The sequence below is a fragment of the Rhinoraja longicauda genome, chromosome 7 (assembly GCF_053455715.1).
Source record: "Rhinoraja longicauda isolate Sanriku21f chromosome 7, sRhiLon1.1, whole genome shotgun sequence".
NCBI classification, from domain to species: Eukaryota; Metazoa; Chordata; class Chondrichthyes; order Rajiformes; family Arhynchobatidae; genus Rhinoraja; species Rhinoraja longicauda.
In genome coordinates, this window is record NC_135959.1 from 44,942,514 (window position 1) to 44,969,110 (window position 26,597).

General features: G+C 47.8%; 2 protein-coding genes across 8 annotated transcripts in view; one reads left to right on the forward strand and one right to left on the reverse strand.

Annotated features, from left to right (window-relative positions):
* sacs (sacsin molecular chaperone) overlaps window positions 1-16,615 on the forward strand; it is an 83,276-nt gene extending 66,661 nt beyond the window's left edge. For all 3 annotated transcript variants that reach the window (XM_078402426.1, XM_078402425.1, XM_078402427.1), the window contains one exon: window positions 1,029-16,615. In XM_078402426.1, coding sequence (XP_078258552.1) covers window positions 1,029-12,595 — 11,567 coding nt within the window. In that variant the 3' untranslated portion in view covers window positions 12,596-16,615. The remainder of the gene's footprint in view (window positions 1-1,028) is intronic.
* A 4,415-nt stretch (window positions 16,616-21,030) lies between these two features.
* sgcg (sarcoglycan, gamma) overlaps window positions 21,031-26,597 on the reverse strand; it is a 208,918-nt gene continuing 203,351 nt past the window's right edge. For all 5 annotated transcript variants that reach the window (XM_078403076.1, XM_078403078.1, XM_078403075.1 and 2 more), the window contains 2 exons: window positions 23,420-23,543; window positions 21,031-21,205 (listed from right to left, as the gene is read on the reverse strand). In XM_078403076.1, the coding sequence (XP_078259202.1) occupies window positions 21,032-21,205; window positions 23,420-23,543 (298 nt within the window). In that variant the 3' untranslated portion in view covers window position 21,031. The remainder of the gene's footprint in view (window positions 21,206-23,419; window positions 23,544-26,597) is intronic.

Genomic DNA, 26,597 nt, shown 5'->3' on the forward strand with positions numbered 1-26,597 from the left:
CATAGATAAAGGATAAAAGGTACAACATTGCTGGACCCTTTTTTTTCCTTGGGGAGGCTGCCAGCATAATAAAGGACCAGTCTCACCCCGGACACTCCCTCTTCTCCCATCAGGCAAGATGTACAGAAATGTGGGAATGCACACCTCCAGATTCTGGGACAGTTTCTTCCCAGCTGTTGTCAGGCAACTGAACCATCCTATCACCAACTAGAGTGTGGTCCTGAGCTACCATCTACCACATTGGAGACCTACGGACTATCTTTAATCGGACTTTACTGGACTTTATCTTGCACTAAACGCTATTACCTTTATCCTGTATCTGTACACTGTGGACGGCTTGATTGTAATCACGTATAGTCTTTCCGCTGGCAATAATAAACTAAAATAAAATAAAACTAAACTAGACCAGTTTTGCAGCACACAGAATGGTAGTAAAGGCAATTGATGTACCTTGATAGTTAATAGATATAATTATACTTAAAATTATGTAATAATCTGGACAAGCAATATAAAATGTTAAGTGTGAAGAAAGTTACGCCCAGAAGGGTGGCGCAGCGGCAGAGCTGCAGTCTCACAGCACCAGAGACCTGGGTTCAATCCTGATTATGGGTGCTGCCTGTACGAAGTTTGCATGTTCTCCCCGTGACTGCATGGGTTTACTCTGGGTACAGCGGTTTCCTCACACATTTCAAATACGTACAGGTTTGTAGGTTAATTGGTTTGTGTAAATTGTTCCTAGTGTGTCGTGTACACTTGCGTGATCATTGGTCGGCAGGACACGGTGGGCCTGTTTCCATGTTGTATCTCTAAACTAACCTCAACTAAACTAAGTGGGGCCACTGTTATAACCAACAGAAAAGCTTTTCACTGTGCCTCGGTACACGTGACAATAAACGAAACCAAGCATTTAGTGCAAAGCTAGACACTTTTAGTTATAGTTTCAGTTTTCAGTTACAGAGACAGCATTAATTACTCAGCTTTTTTTTTGTCTTTTTAATTCTCCTCTATTTACTGTTGTTAATATTCAGGTCGACTCTGTACGCAGCTGCAGCTGATGACCCCTGAGCGTACTGCGAGACTAATAAAGGAAATGGTGACTTCCTGCTGGCCTGGTCGAGAGATGATGGTTCAGTGGTTGCCAGGAAACTCGGCGAGGAAGCACCCACCATTGTCGTGGCTGACAGCAGTATGGAGATATCTGTATCACAACTTCCCTGAAGATTTGACTCTGTTTGAGGAGTTGCCACTCATCCCGAAAAGGCGTTTGAGCGAATCCCAAAATGTGGTTCACCTTTTGCGTGTCCGATCTCCGTCTCCCATAATCATGGAATCCGAAAATGAAACGCAGCTCCCCGAGTTTCTGGCAGAAGTCGTAGAAAAGCTCGGAGGAGTTGTCGTTAAAGAACTAGACCCATGTTTGCAGCACCCCCTTATGAAAAAATACATCCATTCCCCTCTGCCTAGCAGCCTGCTGCAGATCCTGGATAAGACAATGCCTCAGAGGATTTCCAGTCATGTCACGTTGCTGCCTCCAACACACAAAGTTGCACTGAGATCTTTCCTAGCTAGTTTGCCAGAGGTTAACGAGCGAGACAAGAAGATCCTTAAGGAATTAGTTATCTTTAATAAAATTGAACCATCCTCTGAGAAAGGTAGTCATAGTTTTATTGCGTTAAAAGGAAGTAAAGTCTTGCACCACACTGCAAAACTGCCCCCAGATATACGGATGTCTGCTCCCGTCATACACTGCACTGATGAAGCTTCCATCCGTTTGGTCACCTTGCTGAAAGCTGACCAATTAAAAAGTACTGACTGTCTAAAGATGATACTGCAAGACATTGAAAAAAACTTTTATTCCAATAAGGATGTAATGGATATTGTGAGTTGGATACTCATCAACTTAGCCTTCCTCAAAGATGAAAATGCCTTGTTTATAGAATGGTTGAAAGCCTTGAAATTTATTTCTGTTTCTCAGGGAAGATTACTGTCCGCTAACGAACTGTTTGATCCTGATATTGAAGCACTGCAGAACTTGTTTTATGCTGAAGAAAAAGCCATGTTTCCACCTGTGGGCTACACCGCGACTCCGGATGTGTTGTACGCATTGAGGCAGATAGGTTTAAAGAATGAAGATCAGTTAACAGAAAAAGAAGTCATTCAAGTGGCCAAACGAATTGAAGTTCTGCAGAGCAGTGGTAAGGTGCAACATGATCTGGTTACCAAAAAAGCCAAGACGTTGCTGATGATTCTTCACAGGCAGAAGACTTTGTTGCTTTCATCTGAAGCAAAGTCAACCATGCAGAAAGTAAAGTGGGTTCCTGTTTGTAAGACGCGTCCTCTGAATTACCCACAGTCCCTTGCCTGGAAAGGGGACGTGGTAACTTTCCACAAGGCTTGTGAGATGTGGGATGTATCTGACGCAGTGTTGGTTGGCTCTGCCGTGCCTCTTGTGGAGAACATTTCTCCGGAAGTTCGGAAATTGCTGGGATTTTCCACAGAACCCAGTCTGAACAGGGTATTGGGGCACTTGCAGAATGTCGTGGATTGGCACAACTCCAAGGACTTCAATAGTGACGAATGGTACCAGTTTCAGCACTTCTTGCTTGACATTTATGACTTTATGCAAGGACATTTGGAGAAGGATAACGAAGACTTCAAATCATTGAGCTTTCCTTGGGTTTGGACAGGGAAAGTCTTTACTGTACCTGGACACGTAACCATAAAACCAATACAAGATCTCGATCTGGAACCTTATCTATATATCTTACCAAAAACCATGGCAAAATATCACAAGCTATTTACGTTCTTTGGAGCACTGGAAGAAATAACAATGGAACACCTCTTCGGTATTGTGAAGATCATGAAACAAAAAAGCGATGGGGAAATCAGTGAGCAGGAAAGTAAACACAACTTACTTCTGGTATTGAACATCTTGAGGTGGCTGTACATCAATCATGTTGCCGTTAATGTTGACACTCCGATACCTATTCATTACAGTAAAGATCCTAGTAAATTGGTGATGGAGCCCATTGAGAACTGTAGCTACTGCGACATCAAAGTAGACGATCTCAGCGACTTGCTTGACGATTCCTTGGAACCCATTAACTTAGTCCATGAGGACATCCCGATGAAGATGGCTCAGGCACTGCAGGTCCCATGCCTGAGCACCAGGCTCATTAACCCAGAGAACCTGGGCTTCGAGCAGTCAGGACAAAGGGAGCCGCTCACGGTGCGGATCAGAAACATCCTGGAGGAATACCCGTCGGTGGCGGACATCTTCAAGGAGCTCCTCCAGAACGCGGACGACGCGGAGGGGACGGAGTGCAGCTTCCTGATCGACATGCGGGGCAACTCTGATATCCGGGAGAACCTTCTGGACCCGGGAATGGTGCAGTGCCACGGCCCCGCGCTCTGGTCCTTCAACAACTCCGACTTCAGTGACGCCGACTTTGTAAACATAACCAGGCTGGGCGGCTCCCTGAAGCGGAGCGAGGTGGACAAGGTCGGCAAGTTTGGACTAGGTTTCAACTCCGTGTACCACATCACGGACATCCCTATAATTCTGAGCCGTGAGTTCATGGTAATGTTTGATCCAAATATTAATCACTTGGGGAAGCATATTCGTGACAAAACACATCCTGGGATAAAGATCAATTGGAACAAACATCAGAAGAGGTTAAGGAAGTTTCCCAATCAATTCCGGCCGTTTGTCAACGTATTTGGTTGTGATTTACCGCTGGACAGAGAGAAGCCATTTTGCTATATGGGGACTCTTTTCAGACTTCCCTTCAGGGTGGAGGAAGAGGCGTTAGTCAGTGAGATCAGCAGTGTTTCCTATGGCACGGCCGATATCTATTCTCTCGTAGATGAATTCAGCCTGTGTGGCCACAGATTGATCCTCTTCTCCCAGAATGTCAACACCATGTTCTTGAAATTCTTGCAGTCCGAAGGGTCGGATCCCAGTTTGGCACCGACTCTGATTGCAATCAAGAAAGTAGTTTGCTCATCCAAAGCCGTGACCACGCCGATGAATATTTTAAAGGAGGCTGCAAAACTGATGAAGACACTTGCGAGTAGCAGGCAGCTTCCTTCCGAGGCGCCTCGGTGTGCCTGCATAGTGCAGATCGTGGTGGATGAATTCCTTCAGGTGTTCCGAAGGGTAGTCGATCTCCATTCGCCGCTCTTCAGGGACCCGGAGGATGGGGCCTCGCCCTTCGTAGACTTCTTGGCCAAGGTGGCGCAGGGCAGAAAGAAGGCGAGCGGAGAGTCGGCCCCGGAGAAAGTGACCGAGTCCACCACTTGGCTCATCTGCTCGTGCATGGACACTGGAGAAGCTCTGATGTTCTCGCTGCAAGAGAGCGGGCGGAGGCTGGGGCTTGTCCCTTGTGGCGCGGTCAGTATTCTGCTGTCTGAGGTGGAGGGTGGCAAGTGGAGCATTAAGACAAATGGCAGCGCTTTCGGTGAAGTGTTCTGCTACTTGCCTCTGAGGATTAACACGGGTTTGCCAGTCCATATCAACGGTTGCTTTGCGGTTTCCTCCAACCGGAAGGAAATTTGGAAGACTGATGCAAAAGGCAGGTGGAACACCATTTTCATGAGGCACGTGATAGTTCAGGCATATTTGGAAGCCCTCGCTGTGCTACGAGACATGGCCGTCAATGCAGAGCTTGATGACTACGACTATTACACCTTGTGGCCTGATATTACCTTGGTGCACGATGACTTTGCCGTGGTGTGGCAGGGCTTTTACGAAGACATCGCCAAGGGGCGAGGCAACAAGCTGACGGAGGTATTCTCGGATGGGACCTCTTGGGTCTCCATCAGAAGCATAAGGTTCTTGGACGACACTTTGCTTCGACGGCCGGTGGTGGGGCCCTTGGCTTTCAAGATCCTCCTGCAGTTCCTCAAGAAGGCCAAGCCTCAGCCCCTGTGCGCCGTGGAACTCCCCCCATGGGTCCGGGCGGGTTTTGAAGAGGCGGGCTGCAGGAGCATATTGCTGGAGAACACCTTTTCAGAGAAGCAGTTTTTTACCGAGGCGTTTTTCCCGTACATCGAGGAGATCGAGGCAGATCTCCGCGATCCGTTGATGCTCTACGTGCTGGATGAGAAGGTGTTGGAGTTGTCGGGGCTCCTACGTGCCAGCTGTTGCATACCGTCCTCGGGGGAAGACCAGCAGTTGTCCGTCCCCTCAAGACTCATCCATCCCGAAGGCCGCGTCGCCAAGCTGTATGACATCAGTGATGGGAGATTCCCCTCGGGAACCCCGCAAGACTACCTGAACCCAGTGCGTTTGGTGAAACTCGTGCAGCTCGGCATGATCAAGGACGACATTTCCTGGGAGGATTTACTAGAGCGCGCGCGGTCTGTTGCAGCGCTAAACGAAAGCGATCACGCAGCGGCTTGTCTACGCTGCAGCATCATTCTCAGCTTAATCGATGAGAAACTGAAGTTTCGGGATCACAGAGCCAAAGACTTTGCAGTGAAGTTTCAGTCCATATCTTTCCTTCCTTTCCTTAAAAAGCCACCTGGTTTCTCATTGCATTGGAAAGGAAACGATTTTCAACCAGAGACTCTCTTTTCAGCCAAAGATGTTTATCCACTTGAGTACCAAGATGTAGTTTGCCTCCTGCACCCGATTCTAAATGAAAATCCTCCCAGTAAAGGATGTGGCAGTCTGTCCTCGAGTGTTAAGGACTTCTTGGGGCTGCTGAAGAAGCCACCTATCCTCGTAGTGTTGGAACAGCTGAAGAAAGTCGCGACAGGGTTTGACGGCATCACTCTGTGCCAGGAGAACATCACAAATGCTTGCTACAAGTACCTCCACGAAGCCATGATGAAGAACGAGACCGCAAAGGTTCAGATCAACGAGGAGCTTCAAAGCTTTCCGTTTGTTCTGGTGGAGAACACGTACGTCGATTCGGCGAAGGTGGCCTTCCACTTGAACTTTGACGCCACTCCGTACCTTTATCAGCTGCCGAACAAATACAGGAACAACTTCCGCGAATTCTTCGAGAAGCTGGGGGTTCAGTCCTCGTTCACGGTCGAAGACTTTGCGTCGGTCCTTCAGGTTTTGAAAACCGAATCTGGCCATGAGCTGCTGAAGGAGAGCAATTTCCAGCTCTGCCGAAGAATCATCAGTGAGGGTGTTTGGGGACTAATCCGCGAGAAAAACCGAGACTACTGCAAGCGGAAATATGGGACCCTTTTGTTACCTGATGGCGAGAACTTTCTCGTTCCAGCTAAATCTCTGTGTTACAATGATTGTCCGTGGATTCGAGTGAGTGATAAAACCGTGAAATATTGCCATCCGGACATACCAAGAGAGGTGGCAGTCAAACTCGGGGCATTGCCAAAGCGCCACAAAGCTCTTGAACGTTACGCTTCCAATATTTGCTTCAGTAGCCTCGGCAGTGAATTTGGGCAGAAGGAGAAACTGACCAGTCGCATTAAGAGCATTCTCAACGCGTATCCGTCCGAGAAAGAAATGCTTAAAGAGCTACTTCAAAACGCAGATGACGCCAAAGCCACAGAGGTCTACTTCATCTTTGACCCGAGGGAACATCCAGGAGATCGGATCTTTGATGAAAAGTGGGCCCCGCTGCAAGGCCCAGCAATTTGCGTGTACAACAACCAACCCTTCACAGAAGATGACATCAGGGGTATTCAGAACCTTGGAAAAGGGACAAAGGAAGGGAATCCTGGAAAGACTGGACAATACGGAATTGGATTCAATTCTGTCTACCACATAACGGACTGCCCGGCATTTATTTCTGACAACGATGTACTCTGCATCTTTGATCCCCACGCAAGATATGCTCCGGGATCTACCAACGTTAGCCCCGGACGGATGTTTAGAGATTTGGACTCGGACTTCAGAACCCAGTTTCATGACGTATTGAGCCCGTTCTTAGGTAACCTTTTCAAAATGGAGAATGCTACGATGTTTCGGTTCCCGATCAGGAATGCCGAGATGTCCAAGATATCGGAGATCTGCCAAGTCCCAGTGTCGGATCAGATGGTTCAGAATCTTTTGGACAAACTGCGCAGCGACGGAGCAGAGCTCCTCATGTTTCTAAATCACATGGAGAAGATTTCAATTTGCGACATCGAGAAGACGACGGGAGAATTAAACGTCCTGTACTCGGTGAAAGCCAATATCACAGATGCGGACAGGCTGAAACGGAAGCAGTTTCACGCGTCGGTGCTTGACAGCGTGAATAAAAGGAAACAGCTCGGACAGATACCGGTCCAGCAGATCACCTACGCCATGGACATTGAAGATTCTGAAGGCAACCTCACCACCTGGTTGGTCTGCAACCGGGCCGGCTTCTCCAACATGGAGAAAGTTTCAAAGTCCGTCATATCGGCTCATAAAAACGAGGACATCACCCTTTTCCCCAGGGGCGGCGTGGCCGGCTGCATCAGCCACAATTACAAGAAGCCACATCGAGCTTTCTGCTTCCTGCCGTTGTCCCTGGAAACGGGATTACCCGTTCATGTGAACGGGCACTTTGCTTTGGACTCGGCGAGGAGAAATCTGTGGCGGGATGACAATGGCGTAGGGGTGAGGAGCGACTGGAACAACAATCTCATGACCACCTTGATTGCCCCTGCCTACGTGGAACTCCTGGTTCAGATTCGGAAGCGATACTTCCTAGGCTCCGAACCTACGATCACTGTCCTGCAAAACACGCCCAACCACGTCTTGAAGGACTCGTTAAAGAAATTCCTGACCTTCTTTGCCACCAACAAGCAGGACGTACAGCCGGATTGGCACTGCCTGGTGAGGTCCCTCTACTCCTGCCTTCACGATGATCTCAAGCGTCTCCTACCGGTGGTGCGAGTCCCGAACGCGGACAGCGGTGAGCTGCACCCCACCATTTACATCAGCTGGGTGAACACGTCCTTGGCGAACAGAAACAGGTCTTTCTTTGACAACTTGCTGCAAGATGAGCTGCAGCACATGAAGAGCACGGAGTACAACATCGCGGTTCGCAAGACAATCGCCGAGAACGTCTACAGGCTGAAAAATCTGCTGCTCGACATAGGATTCAACTTGGTGTACAGCTCCGACGAGACTTCCAACATTTACCTGTGTTTCCGGGAAGCTGGGATCCCGGTCCACTACGTAACGCCAGCAGACGTGCGCGAGTTCTTGCACACCTTCACATCTCCAGACTCGAGCTGCCACATTGGGAAGCTGCCCTGCCGACTGCACCAGACAGTGCTGAAGCTGTTCCACAACCTTAAGCTTCTGGTTGACTACTGCTTCAAGGATTCGGAAGAGAATGAGATCAGAGTGGAAGGACTTCCTCTCCTCCTCACCCTGGACAACGTGGTGCAAGTCTTCGACGCCAAGCGCCCTAAGTTTCTCACCACCTACCACGAGTTGGTCTCGCCCCGCAAAGAGCTCTTCATGAACACGCTTTATATGAAGTACAACAATATCCTGCTCAACTGCGGCGTCGCAAAGGCTTTCGAGATAAGCAGTTTCGCAGAGCTGCTGTCGTTTGTGCTCCCGAGGGACTACAAAACGAGGTTCGTCGTGAAGTGGAAAGACAATTTTGTGAGCGAATCGTGGCTGAAGACCAGCTGGCATTTCATCAGCGACGCTATCGCGGTGAAGGAAGGCGAAGCCGAGATCAGGCCGACTTTTGAAACCATCGTCGAGGTGTTGAAAGACTGGGCTTTGCTGCCGGGTACAAAGTTCACCATGTCCAGCAACAGGATGTTGATGCCAGAGAGCGAAGTACTGGTGCCACTCAGTTTAATGTATGTTTCCATCTTCCCAACCGGCCAAAACGAAAAGGTCTTCAGCACACTGATGAAAGCGGGCTGCATTCAACTGGCGTTGAATAAAATCTGCTCGAAAGAGAACCTTTTGGTCTCCCAGTTGGCTTCTCACTCGGCGAACGTTGAGAGTCCTGGTAGCATTTTGAAGGCCCTCGATTACATGAACCGAACATCAACACTGAGGACAAATCTTCTGGCCGACAGTGACTTTGAAGTGCTTCTGATGTACTTCAACTCCAACTTGAATCAACTGGCAGCTCAGGATGACAGTAAGATCCTGAAGTCTCTGCCTTGTTTTAAGGCCATAAATGGAACCTATATCAGCATCTTGAAGTACGGCTCTTGCTTTGTTCTCACAAAAAACATTCCTCTGGCCGAAATAGAACGATGGACATTGTCCACCAACTTTGCCTTTCTTGCCGACAATCCTCAGCTGAAAGACTTGTATGGTTTCCTCAACTGCGTTCCTGTGGATGACCTCGAGGTCTACTTGAAGCACTTGCTGCCAAAGTTTGATAACCTCACCACTGCGGCCAAGATTGAACATCTGGTGCACCTCAAGAAGAAGCTATCCAATCTGGACGAAGGCACGACAATCAGGCAGCAACTGTTTGAGAAACTTGAAAGCCTTGCAATCATCCCGGACTCCTTCAACCGACTGAAGGCCGCAAAGAATCTTTACGACCGGACGGAGAATGTTTTCAAAGTCATGTTGCCCGATGGTGCTTTCATCCCTCAAGACTTCTTCCGACGACTGGAACAGATTGAAAAACCCAAGAACCGCGCTGCGTTCCTCACCTCCTGGATAACGTTCTTTCGAAACATCGGACTGAAGCACACGGTCTCCCAGCAGCAGTTGCTGCAGTTTGCGAAGGAGGCTGGAGCTCGGGCTCAAGCGGAGAATTGGCCCAAAGAAACGATACAGAACAAGGTTGACGTTCTGCTAAACCATATATTTCAAGAGAGGAATGATCTGTTTACTGGGACCTTTCTTAAAGACCTTTCATTGATACCGTTCATCTACCCAGAATGTGCTGCAGCAGAGCTCTTGAAACTTCACCCTCAGTACCAGGATCTCAATGGGATTCTCTCTTTAATATGTTTCAGTGGGGCTCAAGTCAATCCCAAATTCAAGCAGGCTGACGTCATGCAGTTATTGTGGACATCCTGCCCCATCCTCCCGGAAAAGGCAACACCTCTGAGTATTAAGGACCAAAAGGATAGCAAGCTTGATAAGCAGGAACAAGTGGAGGAAGCCCTGACAATGTTAAACGTCAGTCTGGATCCCCCGCCGGACAAAGTCATAAGTAACTGCAAAAACATCTGCAACATTGCATCTCCAGAGGACGACATGATCAAAACGAGAGTCAAAGTGTTGCAAAGTACTTACGAGTTCCTCAACGCAGAGAAAAAAGATTTCCGCCTCCACCTTCGAGGCGTTGCCTTTGTCATGGTTGAAGATGGTTGGAAACTACTCAAGCCCGAAGAGGTGGTCATAAATCTTGAACACGAGTCCGATTATAAACCCTACCTGTACAAGTTACCCTTGGAACTCGGCAGCTTCCACCAGTTGTTTAAACTTCTGGGCACGGAAGACATCATTTCGACAAAACAGTACGTTGAGGTTTTGGGACGTATATTTAAGATATCCGAAGGGAAGCACTTGGAACCAAATGAGATGCGGACCGTGAAGAGGGCTGTATCTGGACTGTTCAAGAGCCTCCAAAATGAGCCGATCAAGGTCAGAATTGATCTGGAGAATCTCCGCGATTTAGGTCTTTACCTCCCGAGTAATGACGGGAGATTAACAAAGTCGAACACGCTGGTTTTTGACGACGCGCCCCATTATAAAAGTCGGATACAAGGGAACGTGGGGATGCTAATGTTGGTGGACCTCAGCCAGTGCTACTTGGGAAAGGACCACGCATTTCACACCAAGCTGATCATGCTCCTCCCTTCCAAACTGAGACCCAGGCTACTCGGTGGAATCTTAGAAGAGATCTTGGACGAGGAGACGCCAAAGATGTGCCAATTCGGGGCCCTCTGTTCACTTCAGGGTCGTCTGCAGTTGCTGCTCTCCTCCGAGCAGTTCATCACGGGTCTGATCCGGATTATGAAGCACGAGAACGACAACGCCTACCTGGCCAACGAAGAGAAAGCCAATCGGCTCTGCAAGGCCTTACGCGAAGGGCTGAAGGTTTCGTGCTTTGAGAAACTGCAGACCAGCCTCCGAATAAAAGGGTGCAGCACGATTCCTCGGAGTAAAAGTGAGACGCTGGCTTTCCTGAAGAGATACGGAAACGCTGTGATACACCTGTACATCCAGCACGCAGAAGGCAAGGATATTAACTTTCTATTAGCCCTGGCAATGACCCTTAAAACTGCCACTGACAACTTGATTTTGGATACATCCTACCTAATAGCCATGCTTGGCTGTAATGATATCTACAGGATCAATGAAAAACTGGACAACTTAGGAGTTAAGTATGATTCTTCTACTGAACGTTCAAAGCTTGAACTGCCTCTGCCAGGAACACCTATCTCAGCCGAGATCCATTACCTACTGCTCATGGATCCTCTAAATGTGTTCTACCCAGGCGAATATGTTGGGTACCTTGTCGACGCTGAGGGAGGTGATATCTATGGATCGTACCAACCTACGTACACCTACGCCATCATTGTGCAAGAGGTGGAAAGGGAAGGAGCTGAGAACTCTAGCTTTCTGGGCAAGTACTTCCAGATAGACATCGGCTACAGTGAATACAAAATCGTAAGTTCTCTCGACCTGTATAAATTCTCAAGACCGGACGAAAGTTCCCAAGGAAGAGACAGCACGCCCACCACCCCTACGAGTCCCACCGAATGCCTTTCCCCGGGTCTCAGGCCGATTCCTCCCCATTTTCCTGGAAGGGAAAGCCACAGATCTTCAACCTTGAGACACCAGTCTCCAAAGAAGATCAAGCTTCACGCCTTACCCGAGATCCTCCGAGAGGTCACCATGGTACTGGAGCAGGCATGGCGGCTTCCCGAGTCCGAAAGGAAGAAAATCATACGGCGCTTGTACCTCAAGTGGCACCCCGATAAAAACGCGGAGAATCTGGAGATTGCCACCGAGGTCTTCAAGCATCTGCAGAATGAAATCAACCGTCTGGAGAAACAAGGGGTAGGAGGTTCCGAATTCAGCACGGATAGAACTTCCAGAAGAACCTACTCGTCGGCCCGCTTCCAGTCGGAAAAGTTCTCCTTTCAGCGGTTTTACACGTCCTGGAATCAGGAAGCAACCAGCCACAAGTCGGACAGGCAGCACTTTAAAGCCAGATTTGCCTCTGCCTCCGGTTCATCCCATTCCCCGCGCTTTTTTGTGCCTCCAACCTTCAAAACTGTGGGCAACCCCATCGAGGCTCGCAGGTGGCTCAGGCAAGCGCGGGCAAACTTCTCTGCGGCCAGGAACGACCTGCATAAGAACGCCAACGAGTGGGTCTGCTTCAAGTGCTACCTGGCGGCCAAGCTTGCCCTGATATCGGCCGAATACGCAGTCAAGGGAAAGTCGGACAAAGACGTCAAACCGACAGCACTCGCACAGAAAGTGGAGGAGTACAGCCAAAGTCTGGCAGGACTTACAAACGACGTGAATAAGCTTGAAGCCTATGGTGTGGATGGACTGAGAACCCGTTATCCAGATCTCCTCCCTTTCCCCTTAATTCCAAATGATAAATTCACTACGGAAGTCGCAATGAGGGTGATGGAATGCACTGCACGCATCATCATAAAACTTGAAAATTTCATTCAACAAAAACTGTAAACCTGCAAGAAAAACTAAGATTACACTTTGGTAAGATTAGCAATCACGTAAACACTAATCAGGATAGCATTTCAAATCCCATTTCTGTCAGCTCCCTGCAATTAATGTAAACGGAAGGATTTTATTATCTGAGTTAAAACATCTATTCCTTCTCTAAACTCAGGGCGGCACACTGGCACACTGTGGCACACTGGCACACTGTGGCACACTGTGGCACACTGTGGCACACTGGCACACTGTGGCACACTGGCGCACACTCTGGCACACTGGCACACTGACACACTGTGGCACACTGGCACACTGGGGCACACTGGCACACTGTGGCACACTGGCACACTGGGGCACACTGGCACACTGTGGCACACTGTGGCACAGAGGTAGAGTTGCTGCCTCACAGCGCAAGAGACCCGAGTTCGATCCAGTATGGAGTTTGTATGTTCTCCCTATGACCACGTAGGTTTTCTCCGGGTGCTCCGGTTTCCTCCTACACTCCAAAGACGTACAGGTTTGTTGGTTAATTGGCTTCTGTAAATTGTAAATTGTCTCTAGTGTAGGATGGTGCTCATGTATGAAGTGATTGCTGGTCGGTGTGGACTCGGTGGGCCCCAAAGGGCCTGTTTCCGCGCTGCATCTCTAAAGTCTAAAATAAAGATATTTTAACCCAGATAATAAAATGCTCATGAAATGTTCATATAGTCTGTTTAGATTATCTTCGTTTCATAAATTAAAACTGAGTTAGCACTGTCTTTGTTGCAGTGGTTCTGAGCCCTAACTAAATGGCAAAAAATATATTTTATTTTATTTACGCATCAGATCATAACTAGTTTGCTGTCTGCAGGCTCTGTATATGAAATGCATCGAGAAAGTGCAAAGGATTGTTTTGTCATGCAAATTCTCTTCATAAAGAATGAACGTTAATTAGTCATCCAGAGTCAATTAGTCATCCAAAGGGCAGCATGGTGGCACAGAGGTAAGGTTGCTGCCTCACAGCGCCAGAGACCCAGGTTCAATCCTGACTACAGGTGCTGTCTGTACAGAGTTTGTACATTGTCCCCTGTGACAGCGTGGGTTTTCCCCGGGTGCTCCAGTTGACCTTCCAAAGGTTTGTAGGTTATCTTCGGTAAAGATTGTAAATTGTCCCTGGTGTGTAGGATAGTGTTAGTGTATGGGGATCGCTGGCTGGGGCAGACTCGGTGGGCTGAAAGGCCTGTTTCCATGCTGTATCTCTAAACTAAACTAAACTAAAGTTGTCCTCCATGTGAGTTTTGTAATCAGTTCTATGATCCACATAGAACATAGAACAGTACAGCACAGGAACAGGCCCTTCGGCCCACAATGTATGTGCCGAGCATGATGCCAAGTCAAACTAATCTCATCTGCATGCACATAATATCTAAAAAATTATTAGGACCAATAAACATAAGCCATATATAAATGTCTGAATAAAATTGGTCAGATTCAATAACAGAAAATAGTGCTTTGTACAGAGTTATTTCATATTCAGTCCATTTCTCAATCTAATTATTATCCTACCATTGGCATCTGCTCACACTAATAAAAATATATAAGTGTGAGCAGTGATTTTAATCCTCTCAAAACATTTTCATGGCCTTTGCATTTTTTGGACACCATGCCCCCGTGATTTGAAAATGTTCTTTTCAAGTAACTGTGCTTTGCTTTGAACATGAAACCCATGTCCTGATACAAATTGGATAAGCATGATCAGAGTAAGCCTTTCTCATGCGTCAGTGGTGAAACCCTGTGACCGTTTCATGCATCTTTATCAGCTGCACTGCAGTCCAGGGTAAAACTGAAGCGTGTAACACTGCTGGAATCTAGCTGCTGCTCCCGACAGAAATGCGGGCAAGCTTGCCTTCCGTAATTTTAATGCCTTAAACACATGCAACAGATTATAGTAACTTGCACTAGATTAATTCAAGAGGTTGCTTAAACCTACTCCTTTTGTGGAGAGAGGAGAGGGTTAGGATTTAATTTTCAATTAATGCTTGCAATTGAAGTAACAATGGCTGTTATTAAGTAAATACATTTTGGGCTTTATATACAATGGAAATCTTGAAACACACATTCAATACAATAGAAATCGTGACATGCACTTTCTATGAGCATTCACCAATACAGACTGGGTCCAAACATTGGACTATGTCTATATGTTTCACACCATAGTTTTATAGCAGTAATTAAATGTTTGCAAACAATCGCAGGTTTGAAACCTGCTAAGTTATATTTAATTGTAAAATGAAAACAAAAGGGTCATTTTCTATGTGCATTATTGTGCAATATTTTTGTTCAAGGTATTTGAGTACTTCCTGACAGTTATCCAAAAAGACTTGTTCACTAAATCAACAAGGCGTTGTAATGGGCTGATGTATTTTTGATTACCTTGTGTGATATTTTCTGCCATTCATAATGTTTGATTTAATGTATTCTCAGTTTTAATTTTATATTATTGTATTTTAGTGAACAAATGGCAGAGATGCTGAGCTGCAGAACAATTTTATATTTTTATTGCATTTTGTCTATTTTGTTTAATATTTCTCATTTTCTAGGATTTATTGAAGGAATGGGATAACTTGTCATCAGTGTGTTCATACTGAATGTGAAAACAGGACCTGCTTTTTATTTTAAAGTCAGTAATAGCACCTTTTTGAGGCCTACCACCTTTTTTACCACTGAGTTCATTGATTTCAGTGGTGAAAAAGTTTAAAACTCTGGAGTTTCTTTTCACTCATTTTGAGAACTGTTCCAGTATTTCTGCAATAAGATTACTTACAAACTTTCCTATTGAAAAGCATAGCTTCTTCTTTACAATATTTTTTTCCCCATTATGTGAGTGAAGGCCAAGAAGCAGATATAAACCATTCATTTAATTTTCATTCACTGCCTTCTGGAATACCCATGCATATTGTTATATGCGTAGTCAGACAGCATGGAAACAGGCCCTTTGGCCCAACTTTCAGACCAACATGTCCCATCTACACTAGTCCCATGTACACTAGACCCACCTGTCTGCATTTGGCCAATATCCCTCTAAACCTTTCCTATCCATGTATCTGTCTAAATGTTTTTTAAATGTTGCGATAGTACTTGCTAATGTCACACTTGTCACGCCTCGTTACGCTTAATTTATCTAATTGTATTACAAAAAGATGCAAATTGCTTGAGTAACTCAGCGGGACAGGCAGCATCTCTGGAGAACATGGACAGGTGACGTTCCTGGTCGAGCCCCTTCATCAGACTCTCCAGTCATCACCTGTCATGTTCTCTCGAGATGCTGCCTGACCTGCTGAGTTACTCCAGCATTTGATATCCTTTCGTGTATTAACCAGCGTCTGCAGTTCTATGTTTCTACATCCTAATCTTATTACATTCCCTCTGAGGAAACGCTTCTGTTTTTACCAAACATATTTTTCCTTAAACAAGATTAAAACTGAGGCACATTTAGATACTTTCTCTGACCAAGCACAATGTTCTACAATAGTACCACGTCACCAGTTTCTAACAACACTTGTAATACCTGTGCGACTTTCTACATTGATATTTGAAAAGCAAAAGATTTTTGGCTTTATTATTATTTTCTTGTACATCATTTTAATCTCTGGGGGTTAGAGTTATGATAGAGAAGTTAGAGAATGTTGCTGCCTCAGCTGTTTTAGTGCATAAATCATGTCTTTAAGCAGAAATCTGTGAACAGTACTCTGGACGTAGAAACAGGGAGGACTGCGTATCAGGTTAACTGTCACGTTTACTTTGATATTCAACAGTGCCATGTAGGAACGATTATGTGCAGCCCATGCTGTCTCAGTTGATTTTGCTGTTGTGTACATTTGACAGAACTGTTACTGCAAGACTATGGTGTGATGTTTACTAGCAGCAGGTAAATTAGGCGTTGGCTGCTGTGATAAATGCATTTTTGAAGACAGATTGTAGTACTGCTTCTGAATCTGGAGCAGTGTAGCTCTCTCTGCTGATGTACCAAGTACCACAACTACAATAAAACAACTTCAGTACACCCGTGTCTTCATTATTGTAATGGTTGCAATAGCTGTAGAAACGCATGTTTCATGGAACTGCAGGTTCCATGCTGTGTACTTGCTTCTGCCTCGTATCCCTTCTCGCGCTGGATTTACTTTGCACTGTCGCTGAACGCTTGCGCTCGGTCTACCAAGGCCTTCTGGATCTCCCGGTTGCTAATCGTTTTAACTCCCTTTCCCATTCTCGCACTGACCTTTCGGGTGATGCAGTGACACGGTGATAGCGTTGTTGCCTTACAGTTCCAGAGACCTGGGTCCGATCCTGATTACAAATGCTGGGATTGGAACACGCTAGATGCAGGAAACATGTTCCTGGGAGTTGGGGGGAGTCCAGAACCAGGGGCCATAGTTTAAGAATAAGGGGTAGGCCATTTAGAACTGAGATGAGGAAAACCCTTTTCACCCAGAGAGTTGTGAATTTGTGGATTTCGCTGCCTCAGAAGGCAGTGGTGGCCGATTCATTCAAATGCATTCAAAAGAGAGTTAGATAGAGCTCTAAGGGCTAGCGGAATCTAGGGGTATGGGGAGAAGGCAGAAGCGGGGTACTGATTGTGGATGATCAGCCATGATCACTGTGAATGGCAGTGCTGGCTCAAAGGGCCAAATGGCCTACTCCTGCACCTATTATCTATGTATGCTGCCAGTACGGAGTTTGTATTTTCTTCCTGTGACCGCGTGGGTTTTCTCCAGGAGCTCCGGTGTCCTCTCATACTCCAAAGATGTGCAGGTTTGTAGGTTAATTGGCCTATGTAAATTATTTTACTTTAGACCTTGGAGATACAGCGCGGAAACAGGGCCTTCAGCCCACCGTGCATGCCAAAGAGCGATCACCCCGTGCACTAGTACTATCCTACACACTAGGGACAATTGACAATCTTTACCAAAGCCAATTAACCTACAAACCTGTACGTCTTTGGGATGTTAGAGGAAACCGGAGCACCCGGAGAAAAACCACGCGGTCACAGGGAGTAAATACAAAAGTCCTACTGCCACCACCCATAGTCAGGATCAAACTCGGGTCTCTGGCGCTGTAAGGCAGCAACTCTTCCACAGTGTCACCATGCCATTTTAACCCTCATTTCCATGCTGACTTTTCATGTGGCACAGCGGTAGAGTTGCTGCCTTACAGCGCCACAGACCCGGGTTCGATGCTGACTATGGGTGCTGGCAGTATGACATTTGTATTTTCTCCCTGTGACTGCATGGGTTTTCTCTGAGAGCTCCAGTTTCCTCCCACGTTCCAAAGATGTGCAGGGTTGGAGGTTAATTGGCTTCTGTAAGTTGTCTCTGGTGTGTAGGATAGTGTTAGTGTACGGGCGTACAGCGTGGACCCGGTGGGCTGAACGGCCTGTTTCTACGCTGCATCTCTAAACTATACCGCAGGATATTCATGCGATTTACCCATTTCTGCCGTATGCCTTGTAAACCAGTGTCCTTCCTACACTTGCTGACCAGCGATCAGGCCAGACACTCCAAAAAATACCTCTCTAATGATAATTGTGACATGTAATCTTTTTTGGGTGTCATTCTAAAAACATCACTACAGAACAGAGAACTGTACAGCACAGGAACAGGCCCTTTGGCCCACAAAGTCTGTGCTGCAAGTCCTTTTAAGATAATAAAAAAATAGGTGTTAATATTTAGAAAGGCCATATTGCCCTTTTGTGTATTGAAATGACAAAAAACCTCTTATATTTCTGTTAAGTCCCACAACAACGAAAAATGCACATTTAAAGTTTGGCACTGGGTGTTATGCATTTAACCAACACAAGATGGCATCAGGATGACATCTAATGATTCATGCAGCACGTTAACTAGCATGAAGTCTTTAAGTTTAGACTTCACTTTGGACTTTAGAGATACAGCACGGAAATTTACAGAAGTCAATTAACCTACAAACCTGTTGGAAGGAACTGCAGATGCTGGTTTAGACAATAGACAATAGGTGCAGGAGTAGGCCATTCGGCCCTTTGAGCCAGCACCGCCATTCAATGTGATCATGGCTGATCATTCTCAATCAGTACCCCGTTCCTGTCTTCTCCCCCTGACTCCGCTATCCTTAAGAGCTCTATCTAGCTCTCTCTTGAATGCATTCAGAGAATTGGCCTCCACTGCCTTCTGAGGCAGAGAATTCCACAGATTCACAACTCTCTGACTGAAAAAGTTTAAATGGCCTACCCCTTATTCTTAAACTGTGGCCCCTTGTTCTGGACTGCCCCAACATTGGGAACATGTTTCCTGCCTCTAACGTGTCCAACCCCTTAATAATATTATACGTTTCGATAAGATCCCCTCTCATCCTTCTAAATTCCAGTGTATACAAGCCTAGTCGCTCCAGTCTTTCAACATATGACAGTCCCGCCATTCCGGGACATTCCGGTTTACACCAAAGATAGACACATGATGCTGGAGTAACTCAGTGGAACAGGCAGCATCTCTGGATAGAAGGACTGGATGACATTTCAAATCGAGAGGTCTTCAGACTTCAAACCTGTATGTCTTTGGAGCATAGAAACCGGAGCACCCGGAGAAACGTACATACTCATTACAGAATGCTGGAGTAACTCAGCAGGTCAGGCAGCATCTCAGGAGAGAAGGAATGGGTGACGTTTCGGGTCGAGACCCTTCTTCAGACAGTCTGAAGAAGGGTTTCAACCTGAAACGTCACCCAGTCCTTCTCTCCTGAGATGCTGCCTGACCTGCTGAGTTACTCCAGCATTTTGTGAATAAATACTTTCGATTTGTACCAGCATCTGCAGTTATTTTCTTATACTCATTACAGACAGCATCCGTAGTAAGGATCGAAGCTGGGTGTCTGGCGTTGTAAGGCAGCAGCTCTACTGCTATACCACTGTGCTGCCTGTCCACATCCTCCCTGTAATGGGGCGAACAGAAATGCACACAATACTGCAAATATGGCTTAACCAAAGTCCTATAAATCCACAAATGACAGAGAGCCACTGAGCTAGACAGTACATTAACAGGGATAAAATCATCACACAGACGAAGATAGGGTAGGCGTAATTTTATTTTTACACTTTTCAACATAGCTTTATAAAAAGACTTAAGAAAGGGGACTGTAGCTTTAATACTGTGGTTCACATACAGACTTTACAAACTTTGGGTATTGTATTCCACATCGTAGTTTTGTACAAAAAAAAGCACAGCTCTTGTCGTTCAAATGTTATTGCAGTAAAAGAAAAAGAGTTATTGCATAGAGATCTAGCAGACACAGGTCAAAATCACCCCAGTCCCTGCTGTTAAGTGTATCAAAATTTAATTAAATACAATGTACTTTTATCATTAAAAAATGAATCGCTCGGATCGGCGTAAGGAGTTGGTATATGTAGAAGTCAGGCTGATGCATTAATAGAAAATATTGATCTGTAATTCAGAGACCATAATTCTTTCCTATAAAAATGTTTCGATATGGGAGCTGAGAAACTGTTGGTACTAAATCTCATTCCAATCCATTATGTGGGGCTTTAAATAAAGTTGTTCCTTCCCTGCACCAAAGGCAATTGAGCCCAAGCCACTCTTCGCATCCACTGTTGCAGTTGAAATGAACTTTCTGAATTGTGCTCTTTTGTTTTGTCCATTTGTAAGCAGATTGTTTTTCGAGGGTAGTCAGGGGTTTCGGTCTAATATGTCGGGTCGTAAGACGTGCTCTTGGAGGGAAGTCTTTCACGGCATTCTGCGCGATGCCACGGCATGGACTCTTGCAGCTGCGTTTACTTTGGGAGGTGTTTTCGGGAAGCAGCAGGGGCGAGGGGTCGGGAGCGCGCGGAAGGGGGTCGGGAAGCAGCGGGGGCGAGGGGTCGGGAAGCAGCGGGGGCGAGGGGTCGGGAAGCAGCGGGGGCGAGGGGTCGGGAAGCAGCGGGGGCGAGGGGTCGGGAAGCAGCGGGGGCGAGGGGTCGGGAGCGCGCGGAAGGGGGTCGGGAAGCAGCGGGGGCGAGGGGTCGGGAAGCAGCGGGGGCGAGGGGTCGGGAAGCAGCGGGGGCGAGGGGTCGGGAAGCAGCGGGGGCGAGGGGTCGGGAAGCAGCGGGGGCGAGGGGTCGGGAAGCAGCGGGGGCGAGGGGTCGGGAAGCAGCGGGGGCGAGGGGTCGGGAAGCAGCGGGGGCGAGGGGTCGGGAAGCAGCGGGGGCGAGGGGTCGGGAAGCAGCGGGGGCGAGGGGTCGGGAAGCAGCGGGGGCGAGGGGTCGGGAAGCAGCGGGGGCGAGGGGTCGGGAAGCAGCGGGGGCGAGGGGTCGGGAAGCAGCGGGGGCGAGGGGTCGGGAAGCAGCGGGGGCGAGGGGTCGGGAAGCAGCGGGGGCGAGGGGTCGGGAAGCAGCGGGGGCGAGGGGTCGGGAGCGCGCGGAAGGGGGTCGGGAAGAAGCCGCGCTGCTCACTGGCAGACCCGACTGTATTCCTGGCAGGTGGAGCCGACCCCGGCCACGGACAGGTAGAGCATCCCATCCGGACACACGCACACCTCGTACAGTCCCCGGGGACTTCCCGTTCCTCCCTGCGACCCGTGAGGCAGCTTCGGCAGTTTCACCGTCTCCGCATCCAGCACCACCTGGAAACAAAGTGGTCTTGTTACCTGCACCGCCGCACCTATTACACCTCTGCTTCTGTACAAATAATACAAATCTGCCCCCTCTGTCTGCCCCTCTCCCACCCCAGTCCGCTTGCTAATGTCACCGTCCGTATCTCTTCCTTATCACCTGGTCCCCAGCCAACGGTGGACCATTGCATTGCTCTGCCTTGTTCTGCATCTTCCCCGACAGCCGCGGAACCGGGAGAGGGAAGCCACCGAGCCCTGCCCCTGCCCCTGCCCCAGCCCCTGCCCCTGCCCCTGCCCCTGCCCCTGCCCCTGCCGCTGCCCCTGCCCCTGCCCCTGCCCCTGCCCCTGCCCCTGCCCCTGCCCCTGCCCCTGCCCCTGCCCCTGCCCCTGCCGCTGCCCCTGCCGCTGCCCCTGCCCCTGCCTCTGCCCCTGCCCCTGCCCCTGCAGGAACCAGAGACGAGGGTGGAGCGAGTCTTGGATCAAGGGCCGCTCAGACGAACCGGAGTGGGGGTGGTGGAGGAGGGCCGGGCGAGGAGGGCCGGGCGAGGAGGGCCGGGCGAGGAGGGCCGGGCGAGGAGGGCCGGGCGAGGAGGGCCGGGCGAGGAGGGCCAGGCGAGGAGGGCCGACCAGAATGGAGGTGATGGCTGCAACGGACCTTGATGGCCAGCTGCAGTTGGGACGGTCAAATGGCGCCAAAACCTGGCTGTTCTTGCACATACACTCAGTGTGCTCTTTCTATGTATTATGTACATATTGTACTTATGGCAATAATCTTACTATATGCAAAAAAAAATCTCACTGCACCTTGGTACACGTGACAATAAAGGAACCATTAAACCATTGAGCTTTTTTGCTGAAAATCCCGATCATGGTCGACGATAAGGAACCTTGTGAAGTTGATGTAGGCAGCTTGTTCCATGTACCCACCTCCCTCTGAGTGAACAGCATTGATCCACAGGTTAGTACTAAATCCTATCCCTATCGTCTTCAACTGTATCCTCTTATTTTTGATTGTCCTACCCTGGGTAAAAGGTGCACTCACCCTATCTATTCCCCTCATGATTTTATACACCTCTCTGAGATTGCCTCCTGCACTCCAAGGAATAAAGTCTTTTTATTTTAGTTGCACTGCCCAGGAACTTCTGATGTCTATGACAGCCCAGCAGATAATTCGTAGCTCTCTGCCATTTTGGGCTTCACCAGAACACAAAGTGCTGGAGTAACTCAGCGAGTCTGGAGGACATGGATAGGTGATGTTTGGGTCAGGACCCTATTTCAGACCCTTTTTCCTTGTCTATCCATGCCTTCCAGAGATGCTGCCTTACCCACTGAGCAATTCCAGCACCTTATTTTGTATGCAAGATTCCAGCATCTGCAGTTCCATTTTATGTTTCAGTCTTGGTTGGGAAGATAATTATTTAAGAAGATGTGGCCTGGTGATGTATCAGGAATGTATCATCGGAAGGGAGCAGAGGAATAAAGTAAACCTCTTTAAACTCGGGTCTTTAACAGCAAGAATTCTAACGAGCTCAGCACAGGAGCTAACTTGAGCTAACTATTTCCTGACCTTGCCTTGTATGTCTTTCTTTGTGTGGCACTCCATTATTCATTACTTTAGTTTAGTTTATTGTCACGTGTATGGAGGTACATTGAAAAGCTTTTTGTAGCATGCTATCAGTCAGTGGAAAGACTGTACATGATTACAATCGAGCCATCAACAGCGTACAGATACAGGATGAAGGGAATAACGTTTAGTGGGCGATAAAGTCCAGTAAAGTCTGATTAAAGATAGACTGAAGGTCGATAATGAGGCAGATGGTAGGTCAGGACTGCTCTCTAGTTGTTGATAGGATGGTTTAGTTGCCTGATGACAGCTGGGAAGAAACTGTCCCTGAATCTGGAGTTATGCATTTTTCACACTTCTGTACCTCTTGCCCGATGAGAGAGGGGAGAAGAGGTTACGGCTTCAATATCAGAGGAGTTGGGTGAGAGTGAACCTTGACAGTGGGCTAATGGAGCTCATTTAAGTGCTTGGGCTCAGATCTCGGCAGAGGACTGGACATAATCCATAGTTTAGTTCAGCTTAGTTTAGTTCAGGGATACATAGTGGAAACAGGACCTTTGACCCACCGAGTCCATGCCGACCAGCAGACACCCCGTGCACACTAGTCCCATGCTACACAGGACAGGAAGCAAGGTGTTCCTGTGGATTTGATCTGAACTCACCGTTCCTTCACTGGTATGCAACACGATGTCCCTCTGTGAAGAAGCTTCGATATTCCCAGCTCTGGCTTTGATCTGAACACCTTTTGGTGCATCAATGCTCAGACAACGAGTTGGAGATTCTAATCTGAGAACAAAGAACAGTCGAGGTTAGAGAAGAGAAAGCGGCACAAGCCTTGTTCCGATCTCTAAATAATATTCGTTATTAAACCCAGTATATTGCCATAGGGTGTACATATTACATTTATTGTGGTGAAAACAGTCCAAAGCCTTAGAGTCACATTGTCCTTCAGCACAGAAACAGGCCCTTTGCCCAAACATGTCCACACCGATGAAGATGCTCCATTAAAGCTAGTCTCATTTGCCTGCATTTGGCGCATAATTAAATGTAACATCTCCAAGTTGGCAGATGACACAAAGCTGGGTGGCAGTGTGAGCTGCGAGGAGGATGCTATGAGGCTGCAGGGTGACTTGGATAGGTTGGGTGAGTGGGCAGATGCAATTTAATGTGGATAAATGTGAGGTTATCCACTTTGGTGGCTAGAACATGAGGGCAGATTATTATCTGTATGGTGTCAGATTAGGAAAAGGGGAGGTGCAACGAGACCTGGGTGTGTTTGTAGTGTAGGTTCACCAGGTTAATTCCCAGGGTGGCGGGACTGATATATGATGAAAGAATGGGTCGACTGGGCTTGTATTCACTGGGATTTAGAAGGATGAGAGGGGATCTTATAGAAACATAAAATTCTTAAGGGATTGGACAGGCTAGATGCAGGAAAAATGTTCCCGATGTTGGGTGAGTCCAAAACCAGGGGTCACAGTTTAAGAATAAGGGGTAGCCATTTAGGACTGAGATGAGGAAAAACATTTTCACCCAGAGAGTTGTGAATCTGTGGAATTCTCTGCCACAGAAGGCAGTGGAGGCCAATTCACTGGATGTTTCCAAGAGAGAGTTAGATATAGCTCTTAGGGCCAACAAAATCAAGGAATATGGGGAGAAAGCAGGAACAGGGTACTGAGTTTGGATGATCAGTCATGATCATATTGAATGCGGTGCTGGCTCGAAAGGCCGAATGGCCTACTCCTGCACCTATTTTCTATGTTTCTATGTCCCTCTAAACATTTCCTGTCATAGAGTCATACAGCACAGAAACAGGTCCTTCAGCTCAACCTGCCCATGCCGACAAGATTTCCCATCTACGCCAGTGCCACCTGCCTGCACTTGGCCCATACCCCTCCAAACCTGTCCAAGCGTCTTTTAAATGCTGTTATGGTACCTGTCTCAACTACCTACTCTGGCACCTCATTCTTTATACCCTTCATCCTCTGAGGATGTCTCCAGGGATGCTTCCTGACCCGTTGAGTTACTCCAGCACGTTGTATCTTTTTCTCCTTTTATAACAACAATATTTGCCATGTTTTTAAAAAGAAGAAGAAAGAGAATAACCTTTATTGTCAACCAAACAAAAAAACGTGTATTTTGGCCGAAATTCCACCACCCACAGTCTAACAATAAGAAGCAATAAAAACCAAGCAATAACACACACAATCACAAAACCAACACAAAACAAAAACGAAACATCCATCACAGTGAGTCTCCTCCAGTCACCTCCTCACTGTGATGGAAGGCCAGAATGTCTTCCCTCTTCCCTGCCGCCCTCTCCCGCGGCCAGGCAGTTGAAGTTGCTGCGTCGGGGCGGTCGGGGCTCCCGACATTGAAGCCTCCGCCGGGCGGAGAAAGTCCCGCGGCCTATTGCAGGCCGCGCCGGACGGTGAAAGGTCCGCAGCGGGCCGACCCAAGCCCTGTGATTCGGGCGGGCGAAGACGCTGCCGCTGCCGGAGCTCCTGAGGTCGGCCTCCACCCAGGGGCCTACGAGCTTCCGACGTCCCCGCGGTCCGCGGCCGAAGCATCCGAAGGCGAGTCGCAGCCGCACTCGCAGCGCCACCACAGCCTCCGAAGGCAGCCAGCTCCGCAGATGGTAAGTACAGTCCGGTCCGCGGGCTCTGCGAACCAGAGCCACAGGTGGTCCCAGCTGGAGCCCGTCAGCTCCAGGTGTTTGGCCGATGGTAGGCCGCAGTGGGAACGGAGACACCACCCAGAAAAAGGTCGCGTCTCCGTACAGAAGAGACAATTTTATAGTCTCCCCCCCCTCACACATAGCACACAACCACAAAAAAACACTACATCACATCTAAACACTACAATCAAGGCAAAAAACAACAAAAAACACAAAAGAAAAACTGACTGCAGGTGAGCCGCAGCTGCTGTGCAGCACTGCAAACTAGAAGGCGTGGCTTTAAGGTGAGAGGGGCTAACTTTTAAATGTGATGTGCAGGGTGTCTTTATCACACAGGGTGGTGGTGCCTGGAATGTGCTTCCTGGAGTGGTGGTGGAGGCTGATATGATAGGGACATTTGAGAGGCGTTTGGATAGGGAGGGATATGGAGGGCATGGATATGGAGGGATATGGATTATGTGAAAGCAGAGGAGATTAGCTTAACGGCTTCATGTTCGGTGTGGGTAATGTGGACCATAGGACCTGTTCCTGTGCTGTACTGTTCCATGTTCTACAATCAATGTCACCAGGTTGCCCTTCCATTTTTGAAGGAATATTCTGGGTGTAAATTGGCTTGATGATCAAACTTCAAAGTACCTTGGGATGGCATGAAAGGGATTCTATTAGTACAACGCTTTAATTATTAACAATCACAGTCATAGAGAGTCATAGAGCGTGGAAACAGGCCCATCAGCCCAACTTGACCAAGCCGACCAACGTGTCCCATCTACACTAATCCCCCTTGCCTGCATTTGGCCCATGCATCTCTAAACCTATCCTATACATGTACCTGTCTAAATATTTCTTAAACATTGCGATAGTCCCAGCCTCAACTACCTCCTCCAGCAGCTCGTTCCATACACCACCACCCTTTGTTTGAAAATGTTACCCCTCAGGTTCCTATTAAATCTTATCTCCCTTACCTTAAACCTATGTCCTCTGGTTCTCGATTCCCCTATTCTGGGCAAGAGACTCTGTGTGTCTACCCAATCTATTCCTCTCATGATTTTGAACTCTTCCATTAGATCACCCCTCATCTTCCTGAGCTCCAAGGGATAGAGTTCTAGCCTGCTCAACCTCTCTCCATAGCTCAGGCCCTCGAGTCCTGGCAACATCCTCATAAA